Raw genomic sequence first — 13,966 nt, 5'->3', positions numbered from 1 at the left:
CTCTGAAGAATTGATGCTTTTGAGCTATGGTGTTGAAAAAGACTCTTGAGAATCCTTTGGACAGCAAGGAGATCAAACCAGTAAATACTAAAAGAAATCAGTCCTGATTATTCTTTGGAAGGTCTGATGCTGAAACTGAAGTTCCAATACTTTGGCCGCCTGATGCAAAGAACTGACTCATTTGAAAAGACCCTGATGCTGGGAAAGATTGAAGGCAGGAGGAGAAGGGGACGACAGAGGATGAGATGGTTGGATAGCATCACCAACTCGATGGACATGAATTTGAGCAAGCTCTGGGAGTTGGTGATGGACAGGGAAGCCTGGTATGCTGCAGTCCATGGGGTCGCAAAGAGTCGGACACGACTGAGCAACTGAACTGAATTGAAAGTTGAAATTTAAAGTTTATTTCCAACAATATCATTTGACATTCTTTTCTTCCAATCAAAACTTAAAAATGGAAGATTGTAAGGGTTGGTAAGAACAGATAAAGAAACTCACTAACTGTAAACTAGTATATTAGTTAAAGGACTGATTATCTAAGAAGTTAAATAGTACAGTGTGTTGAAAGAGATGTTGATATTATATGGGCATGAAGGACTTCTTATAGTTACAGAATTGGTCAGTTCAATGTGTAGTCTCTGTATAAATAGAGATTGAGGTTTTGGTTGCACTGATTTCGAATAAGCAAAAATTAATATATAATTTATTTTTAAAATACAAATATATGTGTAAAAAAATACAGCCAAAAGAATGGAAATAGCTAATGCACTTTATTTTCTTTTTAGCTCCTGGAGCCTGTCTGCCACCAGCTGTTTGAGCTCTATCGTAGCTCTGAAGTTCGACTTAAGAGGTTCACACTGCAGTTCTTGCCAGAATTGATGTGGGTTTATTTACGGCTTACAGTTAGCCGAGACAGACAGAGTAATGGTTGCATTGAAGCACTTCTGTTAGGAATTTACAATTTGGTAAGTGGAAAGTAATAGTTTGGAAAATGTCAAATATATTTTTTTAAGTCTTCTGAAATACAGAATAGTTAGAGGAAAAGAAATTTAAATGTCTGTTGAATAACTTATTTGAATTAATTAAATTGAGTACATAGGTGTTCAGTATATGCTAGTAATGAGTTTTATAAAGTAGGTGAAACTATTATAATTGATAAAATTACTTATGGCTTATTTTTCTGATTTTTAAATTGACTAATATTTGTAATGCCTTACATTAAAAAAATTTTAATTTATTTTTAATAATCATTTGATAAAACATTATGTATCTGATACTGTATTGTTCATGAAATTGTTTTCTTTTAAGGAATTCTTAGGTACCTTAAACATTCTGGTTGTTTTTTTTCCCATGGTGTCCCATTTAGAACATTGGTGTTGAAATTCCAGCCCCTTGAATCCTAGTATTCTGTGTATTCCCTGTAAACAAACACTTTGCATAATAAAACTATGTTTGTAGATGAGAGGTACCTCAACTAAAGTAGCTCACAAAACATTTGAGTCTACAAAAAATATTCTTCTGCACCAGTGCCCATTTCTCTTAAGCATTATCTCTTTAAAAATCATTAAAGAACATTTCCGTCCCTGAAATCTGAAGGAAGAAACCTGGCCTTTGAAGTCACTTGTATTTTGTTTAAAAATAGGCCCTGCCGCTTACTGGCTACTTTAAATTGAAGCAAGTTAATTCATACCTTGATTTCAGTTGCCTCATTTGTAAAACAAATAAAACATTGATAGTAGTATTAAAAGTGATTAGAAGTACCCAGTGTGTTGCCTGAGGTGTTTATTGAATGTTTACCACTATTATTATAAGTAGTAGTAGTAATAGAATTGGTATCATAATTAAAGGTGAGGTGTTTTAATGAAAAGCTGGTGTAGGTATAAAATTACTTTGCTACCTTGCCTGATTTTTCTTTGAAAATAGGAAATTTTGTTTCATCTATCATCATGTCTCTAGTGCTTAGCACAGGCACTTAGTAAATGTTTATTGATGTTAGTTATTTGTATTGTTTGGTATAATAAACTTCAGTGGTGGAACAAATGAAGCAAAAAATTTGGGGATGCCTAATAAGTTCTTGACAGTACTTGTTGGTGCTATGATTTAATTATCTTTTGGTATCTTAAAAATAGTGTACTATTTTAAAAACACTCAATTATGTATCATAAATGTAACCTCAGGTTTCTGTCTTCTTTTAATTCCCTTAATATCTTTGTTCTTTCATCTCTGTGGTTCTCAATTTTTCTTACCACTCTGGATTTCTTTCGTGTATTCATTTCTCTCTCTTCTTCTTTTCTCACCCCAGCACTTCTCCCTTGCTACAGTAGCCTAACACCTTCTCCACAGATATACATGGATAAAAATCAAAAGTATTTGACTTAATTTGAAATTTAGGGATAAAAATTAAAATTTTATCCCCTAACTTAAATCAGGCCCATTCATCTTAGCATAGACTTTCTCTGAGACACAGTGGCTCAGATGTGGTAACTAGTTTGACTACAGAGTGGGTAAATGATTTCTCTAGGGATTTTTAAACCACTTTCCTGCCAAAATTAGAGGTATAGCCCTTGTTCACATGCAACTGATACTCTCCTGTGACATGTTAAACTCAGAAACTGGTTCTCAAGGAAAAAAGTTCTTTTGGGTTTGTGTTTTGGTGATGATAGTTGTTTTTTAGTGTTGTTTCTTCCTTTTATGCTGTACAACCACTCATCTCTCTGACCACCTTCCTTCTAGGTCTACTAAGGGTAGTCTCTCTCTGGATTTTATGCCAGTCATGTATACTAATATGGTTTTAAAAGAAACAGATTAAAATAAGACAATAGACAAAAGGATTGGTGCAAGAGGGGCATTTCACCCCTCTAATTGCTGGTGTCTGTAGGCAGGTTTTTACTGATACCTGTAGAAGACTTGGAGGTGCCAAAGACTGTAGAAATGAATGCCATGACTTTTTCAGTGAAAGATAAAATGCTTTTTAAAAACCACAGGGATGTTTCTGTAGTTCAGTAAAAACTATTAAGTATGAACTTACGATTAATCACTTGGACTAGTACCATATAATTATGTTATTATGTAGCTTATTTCAGGTCATTAATTTATTACTGAATAATTGTAAGATTTTCTTTTAATAAGTGTAGCTCTCTTGGCTAAGACCTTTAATTTTAATCTTTTATATGGGAATTCTATTTTTAGTTTTCTGAGGAACCTCTATACTATTTTCTGTAGTGGCTTTACTAACTTACATTCCCACCAACAGTGTAGGAGGGTTCCATTTTCTCCATACCCTCTCCAGCATTTGTTATTTGTAGACTTTTTAATGATGGCCATTCTGACTGGTGTGAGGTAGTACCTCATTGTAGTTTTGATTTGCGTTTCTCTAAAATTAATGATGTTGAGGCTTCCCTGATAGCTCAGTTGGTAAAGAATCCACCTGCAATGCAGGAGACCCTGGTTTGATTCCTGGGTTGTGAAGATCTGCTGGAGAAGGAATAGGCTACCCACTCCAGTATTCTTCGGCTTCCCTTGTGGCTCAGCTGGTAAAGAATCTGCCTGCAATGCGGGAGACCTGGGTTCGATCCCTGGGTTGGGAAGATCCCCTGGAGAATGGAAAGGCTACCCCCTCCAGTATTCTGGCCTGAAGAATTCCATGGACTGCAGTCCATGGAGTCACAGAGAGTCAGATATGACTGAGTGACTTGCACTTTCACTTGCACCTTCAGCATCTTTTCATGTGCCTACTGGCCATCTGTATGTCTTCACTGGAGACATGTCTATTAAGGTCTTCCCTTTTTTCAATTGGGTTGTTTGTTTTTTTGTTCTTGAGTTGTATGAGCTTTTGTATATTTTATCTGTAACATCATTTGCAAATATTTTCTCCTATTCCAAAAATGTGGAACACTTCACAAACTTGCATGTCATCCTAGGGCCAGGGCTATGCTAATCGTCTGTGTTATCTTTCCATTAATCTTTTAAACTCTGCTGCTGCTGCTGCTAAGTCGCTTCAGTCGTGTCCGACTCTGTGCAACCCCATAGACGGCAGCCCACTAGGCTCCTCTGTCCCTGGGATTCTCCAGGCAAGAATACTGGAGCTAGTTCCTACTAAAAGATGTGATTACTTGTAATCTCCATGGCTGTCCTGCAAATTTATCATGAGGATTTATATGTGTGCCTATTTCATATCTTTACTGTCATGGTATTTTTGATAAACTGTATTATTATATCTCTCAATGTCTCCCAAAGGACTTCAACTACCAAAGTGTACAAATTGGCTAATTGGTTAAAGATACACAGGGGTAATAATATTTTTATTACCCTTTCTAAAAGTCTTCCTCAATTGCCAATTATATATTTGTTAAATTAAGAAAGCAATTATTATTTCTTTTAATAGAGTTGTGTGACTATTTCATTTTCCTACCATAGGAAATTGCTGATAAAGATGGAAACAATAAAGTTCTGTCTTTTACCATCCCTTCCTTATCCAAGCCGTCAATATACCATGAGGTAAGTAAGATTGGAGAGGTAAAATTTTTAAAAATTATCAATATATTGAGCAAAAGTCAGTTTCTTACTAGAGATAAATTATTCCTAACACATCTTTATGGATTTGTTTCTTTAAATGTAGATGTTTGTTATTAGTGATATAAAGCTGAGCTGTTGTCAAGAGAGATAGAAATTAATTATTGGAAAATTTTCCTCTAGTTCTGGTTTATTTATTTTTTATTCTTCTACCAATATCATCGCTGGTCTTTTTTATTATATGAATTTTTAGAAATGTTCCTTTAAATTTTTTAAGTCGTCCATATTAATTAGACATTATCTATGTTAGATTGATTTATTTTTTATTATTTTTTAGGAAAATAACTACTTAGAATATTAACACAGTAATTATTTTATTTCCATTTAAAGTAGTCTGATTGATGCATTCTAGATATTCAATAACCTTACACTTGTGATTTTTCCAGTATTTATTTGGTTGAAGATTGTGAGAACACTGATAATTATGTAGGTAGATGGCTCCTATTGACCTGAACTCCTGCCTGCTCTCTTTAAGGATATGTAATGAATCAAGCTTCTTGTCTGTTGGCCCTTTAGTGCATTAAGTTGTGAGGAAAGCATTTAAATTAACTAATTCACTAGTAGTCTAAAAATTAGATTCAATTTTCTTAACAGCAAAGCAGTATCCAGTTGCTTCGTAGCTCAATGCAGCTATTTATTTTTTAATTAATTCCCCTGGGACTTTGTTTTTCATTAGAATGCCTCTTACTTAACCAAGGCTGATTTTAGCGTAGAACATTTCTAAACATTAGATTTTAACAGTGTTCTGTGTATCAAGTTATAAAATAAAATGGAGGATAGTGAGACATTTACAAATTGAAAGACTGATGCTGGGAGGGATTGGGGGCAGGAGGAGAAGGGGACGACAGAGCATGAGATGGCTGGATGGCATCACTGACTCGATGGACGTGAGTCTGGGTGAACTCTGGGAGTTGGTGATGGACAGGGAGGCCTGGTGTGCTGCAATTCATGGGGTCGCAAAGAGTTGGACACGACTGAGCGACTGAACTAAACTGAACTGTAGAAACATGAAATCAATTATGTCACTGTTAAAGAGACTTTTGATCATAGTATTTATTCTTGTTTGTATTACACAATTACAACTCCTACACCTTGCTTTCTTAATGTAAGATTAATGAGCGTACCAGCCTCCCTGAAGTTAGACAAACCTCTGGGTTTGAATGTATAGTCCCCAAGAGTGCTCTGAGTTCTGGAAACAAACAAATTAATTATTATTCTTTTAAGCAACTTTTCTTATTCTGTGTCCTAAATATAGTTTCATTCCATAATATTTCAAAAACCAAAGCAGTGTATTTTTAGTTTTATATATTGTATATATGTTTTAAAAGGAGCTATAGAACATATATAATTGAAAAATTGAAGAGGTTTTGAAAGAGAAGAAGAAATGGTCTGAAACTGCCTTTTGTTGAAGCAGAATTAAATGTTCTCACGTTACAGATTTTTATTTTATTTTAAAGACACAGTCTCATACTTTACCTTATTTTTATAGCCCTCCACGATTGGATCCATGGCCTTGACAGAAGGGGCATTATGTCAGCATGATCTCATCAGGGTTGTTTACAGTGATCTTCATCCTCAGAGGGAAACATTCACTGCACAAAACCGGTAATAATCAAAACTGTAGATGTTAAAATTGTTAATTTACACTTAATAGTTAGCTATAATTACTTTGGTTCACATTTGATATGAGAAGAGACATATTGTTTTCCAGAATTGTGTACCATTTTGCAGTCCCACCAGCAATGTATGATAGTTTAGTTTCTCAACATCTTTACCTACTCTTTTTTTTTTTTTCCATCTTTTTTATTATATCTGTTCTTAGTGGGTATGAAAAATGGTATCTCATTGTGCTGTTGTTTTTGCTATATGTTTTACTTTTTTGTACAGTCAGCTATATCAGAAATACACACTTTTTTTTTTTCCCAAGTTAAACATGCATTAGTTTTAGAGTTTATTACAAAAAACTGCAGTCTCTGGCTCCCTGTCCCTTCCACTCTCCTTTCCTAGATGTAACAACTTTTAACCAGTGGTTCTCAACCAGGGCACTTCTGCCTCTTCAGTGAACATTTGTCAGCATCTGGAGACTTGTTTGATTGTCACAACTGAGTGGGAGGGAAGACTGCTACAAGCGTCTCAAGTGTAAAAGTCAGGGTGCTGTTCAGCATCCTACCACGCCTGGGCCGGCCCCCACAACAGTCACTTATCTAGGCCAAAATGTCCATAGTGCTGAGGTTGAAAAATCTTGCTGTTAATATTTACCATCTTCGTAGTAATTTACTGCTTTAAAATTTTTCACTTTGGGGCATTATCTAATAACTTATCTCTATGAAAGATAAAAATTTAGGTTGTTAGCTCTCTTGTCCTTTCTTTTCAGTATAGTTATCTTTGTAATTCTGGAGAATTCATTATTTAAATTTCTCATTATTATGAATGATTTTTTTTTTTTTTTTTTTTTTTGGCTGTGCTGTACAGCATGCAGAATCTTAGTTCCCCAACCAGGGATTTAACCCATGCCCCCTGCATTGGGACTGTGGAGTCTTTAACCACTGGACCACCAGGGAAACACCTTGAATGAACATTGCTCATCAGAACTATTCAGAGCTGAGCTTTGTGACTGGTTACTTTTCCTCTCCTGCTTATCTTTTTGTTTTCCTTGAAGTTCATCTTTGACCTTTTGTTTTCTTTGTTCACTATGTGCTTTGTAAATTTAGCCCTGTAAATTTTCTATCAGTTTTCTACATAGCCTTCCAAAACTTTGTTTATACCAGTTATTTTCTCAATTTTATCTCCCTGATAAAGGAGCTCCGACTTACTGCAATCTGGACTGTGTTTCCCTCTTTGCCTGGTGTATACTTCTTATCTTGGTATTTCCCCTCACTGTTACCCTGGGAATTCCCTTTGTCTTTTTCCTGTGTGTATGGATCCACTGTTTCTTGCACCCTAGATCCTCATTCTTTGTTCCTAGTATTCTGAAATTCCATGTGATATTTCTTGGTGTGGGTTTATTTCCTGTTTGTGCTGAGCAGTACATGGGCCTTTTTGATTTGGAAACTCATGTCCTTCAGACCGGGAACTTTGCTTAATTATTTTTTGTTAATTAGTTTAGCCTCTCCATCTTATCTAGTCTTTTATTATTTGTCCTTTATTTATTTGGTCTTTTATTGTCTTTCTTGTGGAGCTTTTATTATTTGGAGCTCCTGTTGTGGTACTCTTTCCTCTTCCATTTGCCATATCTTTTTCCTTTGGCTTCACTTTCTATGATATTTCCTCAACTTCATCCACCAGTTCTGTTCCTGAGTTTTTAATTTCTGTCATCATATTTTGTATATCTGGAATAGAATTTGACCACCCTAAGAGGAAAGACTTAAAGATATGGACAAAATATATCATATTTTGTACATTCTGAATGGTCTTTTAAAATAGTTCATATTTAGATTTTTGTTGTTTTTTTATTTTTGAAACAGCATCTCTTTTTTTAGAATATTAATGATAATTGTCTTTATTTAAAGTTATTTTTTTTCTCTTTTATGTTTATTATGTCCCCAAAATTGTGTTCCCCTGCCCCTGTTTCTTTATTTTGACCTCATTTTCCTATTAATGAAGTTCATCAGATGTCTGATAATCCATTTTTCCATACTTATGAGTAAGAGCAGGGAATTTTTAAAAATGAGAAGCTATGACCATGTTGGTAGGGGCTCATTGAATATGAACTTCACAACTTCTCACTGGGCCATTCATTTGGGGAACTTCCCAAGTCCATATTTTTAAGTCTTTACTCTTAGGGTGGTCAAATTCTCTAAAGAAAACTCTTCTAGTTTCTTAACCAGAGGGCTGCTAGAATTCTGGTGGCCAAGTGGGGAAGGAAAACTTGAGGTATCAGTATCCAGTAAGACCTATTTTACGTAAGTTTTCTATTTTCAGTATCTTCCCATCCTCCCCACTCCAACCCAAACCACACTTGTGCTTGGTGGTTCCCTGGTAGAAATTTCTCTTTTATCCTTTCAGAAAATAAGTCTTCAATTTCAGAAAATAAATCTTCAGTGAACCTAGCAGCATAGGGAAGGAGAAAGGATCTGAAGATGTGAACTGCTTCTGTGTCGTACTTTGAACTCAATTTTTAACTTTTCATTTTGAAATAATTTCTGACTTAAAAAAAATATTTCAGAAGTAGCACAAAGACTTTCAATATACTCTTCACCACCTATGGCAAGCTTTTTAGAAGTACTGTGTTCCTGGGTCTTGCCCTCAGAGATTCTAATTGGGTCAGTCTGTGTTGAGACATGGAATGTATTATTCCAAAATGTCCTTAAATAACTATAATGTGCATTCAGGCTTAGGAGCCACTTTGTTAGTGATTGTACAGATTAGGAAAGCATTCATTTATTCCTTCAATAAAAATTAATTGAGCAATAATAATGTTTTAAACACCATGTCTGACACTAGAGTTAGAGATGAGTAAATTAGGGTCTCTGTCCTAAAGTTGCTTATTACTGAATGGATAAAACAGAGGTAGAGACAGAGAACTGATTTAGTGGGATAAATACTGTATTAGAGCTATACAGGTGAACAGTTTTTGTTTATTTTAGTTGGGAGAATTAAGAATGTCTTTATGTCTGAAACTAAAATTTGAGCCAGGATTTGAAACCTTTTAGTAGGAGTTTTCCAAGTGAAAAGTGTCGTAGTAAGAAAGGGTAATATCAGTTAAAAAAAAAAAAAAGCAAGATATTATGAAAGATGATGGCATTATTCATGGAATGATATAAGAAAACTGGTATAATATGGTGTGTGTGGTAGACAGTGGAGGGAAATAAGGTTGAAGAGGTAGGTTGAGGGTGGATTTTTAAAGGACCTTGTATGCCTTGATGAGTTTGGTCTTTACGATGCAGTCAATAGTAACAGTAGAGTAATGCAGATAGGGGAGTCATCTATTCAAGCATGATAGGGGATTTTTGAGGAAGAAAATATAGATGGCAGCAAGTACTATGACCTTTAATAAGGCAAATGGAAATAGGGAAATTAATGAGGAGGATATTACAATGATCTGATTGAGAAATAATGAAAATCAATATTAAGGCATTGTTGTTATAACCATCCAACAAAGAAATTATTTACTACAATCTGTAAGTAGAAATAATTATTTGTAATCTTTTTCTCCTTGTTTTTGTTTTTTTCTAGGTTTGAAGTCCTGAGTTTTCTCATGTTATGTTATAATTCTGCTATCGTGTATATGCCTGCTTCATCTTACCAGTCTCTTTGCCGAATGGGCTCCAGGTAAGCAGAATACTTATCATTATTTCATACATTTTTATTGAGCACATTCTCGCTGGTAGGCACTGTTCTAACCCCTGGTGATACAGCAGTAAACAAAACACAGGAAACTTATATTCCTATAGGAATTTTCTATCATTCCTCATACATCATGATTTCTTGAAAGTACTTCGGTATTAAAGAAGTACTTTGTAGCTCAGCATCAAGCTAAGCCAAGATGATTTAGGTTCAAGGTGGTTTATTGGTATACTTGATCACTGCCTGGATGCCAGTTTTTATAAGTCACTTCGAGTGCTTTGAATAAATAGTCTTCTGTATAGAGAAAGTAAAGAAATGTGAACTTTTTCCTTTCTGTATCCCACAAATAACTGTCTCTTCTTTGGATAAGATTAGCATCAATTATGTGTATGTCTCATTTATATTTGTATATTCTAATCGTTACCAAACCAGAATGTTTAATAATATGAATAGACCTGGGCTAAAATTTTTATTTCCGCTATTGAAAAAAAATTAATATAAATTGGTTTGGAGACAGAGGAGGGGAATTTTAATTATAGAAGGAACACTCAGTTTATCTTGCCCAGTTGATTTTTATTTGAGGAAGCACAAATAAAAAGGGTAAGCCTTCTCTACCCCCTGAAAGTTAAATGCTATGTTAGTTTTTCTGTTGCTTCATAACAAATTGCCATGAATTTAGTTGCTTAAAATAGCATACATTTATTATTTCAGTTTTCTGTGGGTCGGAAATCTAAGTGTCACTTAGCTGGGGCTTCTGCTTAGGGTATTACAAGCTGCAGTTAAGATGTCCACTGGAGTTGCCATCATATCTGAGGTTCATTTGAGGAATTATACACTTATCTTGGCAGAATTCAGTTCCTGTAGTTGTAGGACTAAGGGCTTCATTTTCATATGGACTGTCTGCTGAAGGCCAGTGTCAGTTCCTTGCCATGTGAGCCTCCCAATTTAGGCAGCCTACAGCATGGCAGCTCACTTCTTCAAAGCAGAGGAATAAGAGATGATGCACTACAGTCTTATGTAATATAATCACATAATCATGTACATGTATGCATGAAAATGGTATCACCTTTGCCATGTTACAAGCAAATCACAGGTTCCACCCATGCTCAAGAGGAGGGGATGACACAGGGTGTGAATACCAGGAAGGTATCATGAGGATCAGCCCCACATGCCCCACCCCCAACCACTACTACAAATGCTTTGCACAGGTTCATACTGATGTATTACTGAGAAGAAACTGTGGTCCTATTTATAACAAAACTCACTTTTGCTAATTGGAGGTAGGCCAGTCTAAATTAGCTGTTAATTTGATTTATAAATTTGTAGATTATTTTAAAGTGTATTATTTCCACTCGTGTATAAAAACAAGATTAATGACTAACAGAATTCTTGTCTCTAATCTACATGTTGTTTGTTTTTTTAAAACTTTTTATTTTGTATTGGGGTATAGCTGATTAACAGACAATGTGATAGTTTCAGGTGAACGGCGAAGGAGCTCAGCCATAAATATACATGTATCTATTCTAACCTAGGTGTTCTTATCAAGAGAGTATATTGTTTAAGCACTTACTGCATATCTACAGATAAATTTATTTATAGATGACTATTTTTGGCTCAATTAAACAAATTTGCTGTATCTCTAATTGGTAACATTTAGTATGGCATCTTACAGAGTTCCTTAATAACAAATGATGATAGAGTTTCAGTTCAGTTCAGTCGCTCAGTCGTGTCTGACTCTTTGCGACCCCATGAATCGCAGCACGCCAGGCCTCCCTGTCCATCACCAACTCCCGGAGTTCACTCAGACTCATGTCCATCGAGTCAGTGATGCCATCCAGCCATCTCATCCTCTGTTGTCCCCTTCTCCTCTTGCCCCCAATCCCTCCCAGCATCAGAGTCTTTTCCAGTGAGTCAACTCTTCGCATGAGGTGGCCAAAGTACTGGAGTTTCAGCTTTAGCATCATTCCTTCCAAAGAAATCCCAGGGCTGATCTCCATCCTCAACTTTTACTCACATGTCCCCTAATGAATTTTGAAAAACTTTATAGCCGTTATACATTTTTAAGTTAACATTTAAATTTTTTATTCTTTTTTATATGATTTCCAGCATGTAAATATTAACATAATAAAACAAATAATTGTTAATTGCTATTTTAAATGTATATAATGTAAATACACAGTGATCTAATTGATACCATCATCCATATATGGAATAAATGAAAAATAGTCTTTCTTTAATAGTCTTTCTCCTTAAAATGGAATGTGTATTGCACTTTATCCACATAAATTTTATCCTAATATAGTGCTGTTATACTTAAAGGTCTTTTATTGATCAACTAATTATAAACCTCTGCCACAAAGAAAATATGTAAATTAAAAATAAAAAAATATTTCCAGAGACCAAAATGCACTAAACACTAAAAAATTTCTTCTGAACTCACCATTGCAGTTATTCTGATAAATTAATTTATTAAAATAGTAGAGGTATGTAACATCTCTGCTAATTATTAAACATAACTTTTCTGGAAGCATATTTTAATGAGATGGAAAATAAAGGATAGTTTATGACACTTTAAATTTGTTTTGAGAGTTCTGTATCATCCACTAATCCATCCTGATAAAATTTGGGACGTGTGAAACTTACGCATTTCTTTTGTGACGAGGGAGAAGGAGAATTATGAAAGAGATACCTATTTGAGAAAAGTTGTTGCTTGAGGGCTTGCCTGGTGGCTCAGATAGTAAAGAATCTACCTATAATTCAGGAGACCCAGGTTTGATCCCTGGGTTAGGAAGATCCCCTGGTGAAGAGAATGGCTACCCACTCAAGTATTCTTGCCTGGAGAATTCCATGAACAGAGGAGCCTGGTGGGCTATAGTCCGTGGGGTCACAAAGAGCAACTTTCACTTTTTCATTGCTTTTATTGCTATAGTCCACTAGAATGTGTGTTTTGTGAGAGCATAGATTTTTTTTTTTTTATCTTTTTACCTATTTACAACTGTATGCATAGACCCATGATAGTGACTGACACATAACAAGTACTTAAAAAATATTTCAGTAAGTGTTGAATATGTGAACTTATAAACACAAAAATATTTTATTTAATGAATCAGCAAATCACACTTAAGTAATGTATTTTCCTAGGGTTTGTGTGAGTGGGTTTCCACGGCAACACGAAAAACAGTGGAAAGAACTCTGTGGTCGAATAGTGTTGGATCCCGAATTTATGGTGCAGCTTCTCACAGGAGTTTATTATGCCATGTAAGTAGGTGTACTGTGAAATTGTGTGGATTCTTCATAGTCTTTGAAAACTTAATATTTCCCTTTTTCCTTATTGGTCTCACAACATGGAATATTTTGTTCCATGATGGACCCATTATCTTATTTTTCTAATATGAATTTCTTTTAGTATTTTTAAATGAATTATACTTTTTATATCTGCTCTCTCAACAACTTTTTAATATTCAGTACTGTATTGTTAATTATAGTTAGCATGGTGTACAACATATACCCAGGATTTTATCTTATAACTAGAAGTTTGTACCTTTTGAACCAACCGTTTTATACCCTTTTGGCCAGCCTCTGGCAACCACCAGTCTTTCTGTATCTATGAGTTCAGTTACTCTTTTTGTTTTGTTTTGTTTTAGATTCCACATGTATGTGAGATTATACAGCATTTGTCTTTGTCTGACTTATTTAATTTAGCATGATGCCCTCAAGATCCATCCATGTTGTCACAAATGGCAGGATTTCCCTTTTTTTTTTTTTTGACCATGTGGCATGCGGGAGTTCCCCAACCAGGGATCAAATCCATGCCCCCTGCATTGGAAGTGTAGAGTCTTAGGTCCTAGGATTTCTTCCTTCTTTTAAATGAATAATATTCTATTGTGTGTATGTAATTGTATATATAATATGTGTGTGTATAATAAATATGTATACACTTATGTGTACACACACACCTTATTTTCTTTATCTGTTCATCTGTGTGTTTGTCTGATACATATTTGTTGTTCAGTTGCTCAGTCATGTCTGACTCTTTGCAACTCCATGAACTGCAGCACGTCAGGCTTCTCTGTTGATAGCTATCTCCCTGAGTTTGCTCAAACTCGTG

The 13,966-nt window shown here is 35.0% G+C and overlaps 2 protein-coding genes and 1 pseudogene across 6 annotated transcripts in view; 2 read left to right on the top strand and 1 right to left on the bottom strand.

Annotated features, from left to right (window-relative positions):
* PPIL3 (peptidylprolyl isomerase like 3) overlaps positions 1 to 13,966 on the top strand; it is a 119,178-nt gene that overhangs the window by 7,340 nt on the left and 97,872 nt on the right. The gene's annotated exons all lie outside the window — the stretch shown is intronic.
* The window catches only part of HYCC2 (hyccin PI4KA lipid kinase complex subunit 2), a 64,659-nt gene that overhangs the window by 32,002 nt on the left and 18,691 nt on the right, over positions 1 to 13,966 (top strand). For all 5 annotated transcript variants that reach the window (XM_055573065.1, XM_055573062.1, XM_055573064.1 and 2 more), the window contains 5 exons: positions 786 to 965; positions 4,417 to 4,497; positions 6,062 to 6,177; positions 9,748 to 9,843; positions 13,000 to 13,116. In XM_055573065.1, the coding sequence (XP_055429040.1) occupies positions 786 to 965; positions 4,417 to 4,497; positions 6,062 to 6,177; positions 9,748 to 9,843; positions 13,000 to 13,116 (590 nt within the window). The remainder of the gene's footprint in view (positions 1 to 785; positions 966 to 4,416; positions 4,498 to 6,061; positions 6,178 to 9,747; positions 9,844 to 12,999; positions 13,117 to 13,966) is intronic.
* LOC129648064 (uncharacterized) lies at positions 3,881 to 3,993 on the bottom strand (annotated as a pseudogene).

Source organism: Bubalus kerabau, chromosome 3, assembly GCF_029407905.1.
Source record: "Bubalus kerabau isolate K-KA32 ecotype Philippines breed swamp buffalo chromosome 3, PCC_UOA_SB_1v2, whole genome shotgun sequence".
NCBI lineage: Eukaryota > Metazoa > Chordata > Mammalia > Artiodactyla > Bovidae > Bubalus > Bubalus kerabau.
The sequence above is the reverse complement of the archived record's forward strand: the minus strand, read 5'-3'. Positions and strand labels throughout refer to the sequence as shown.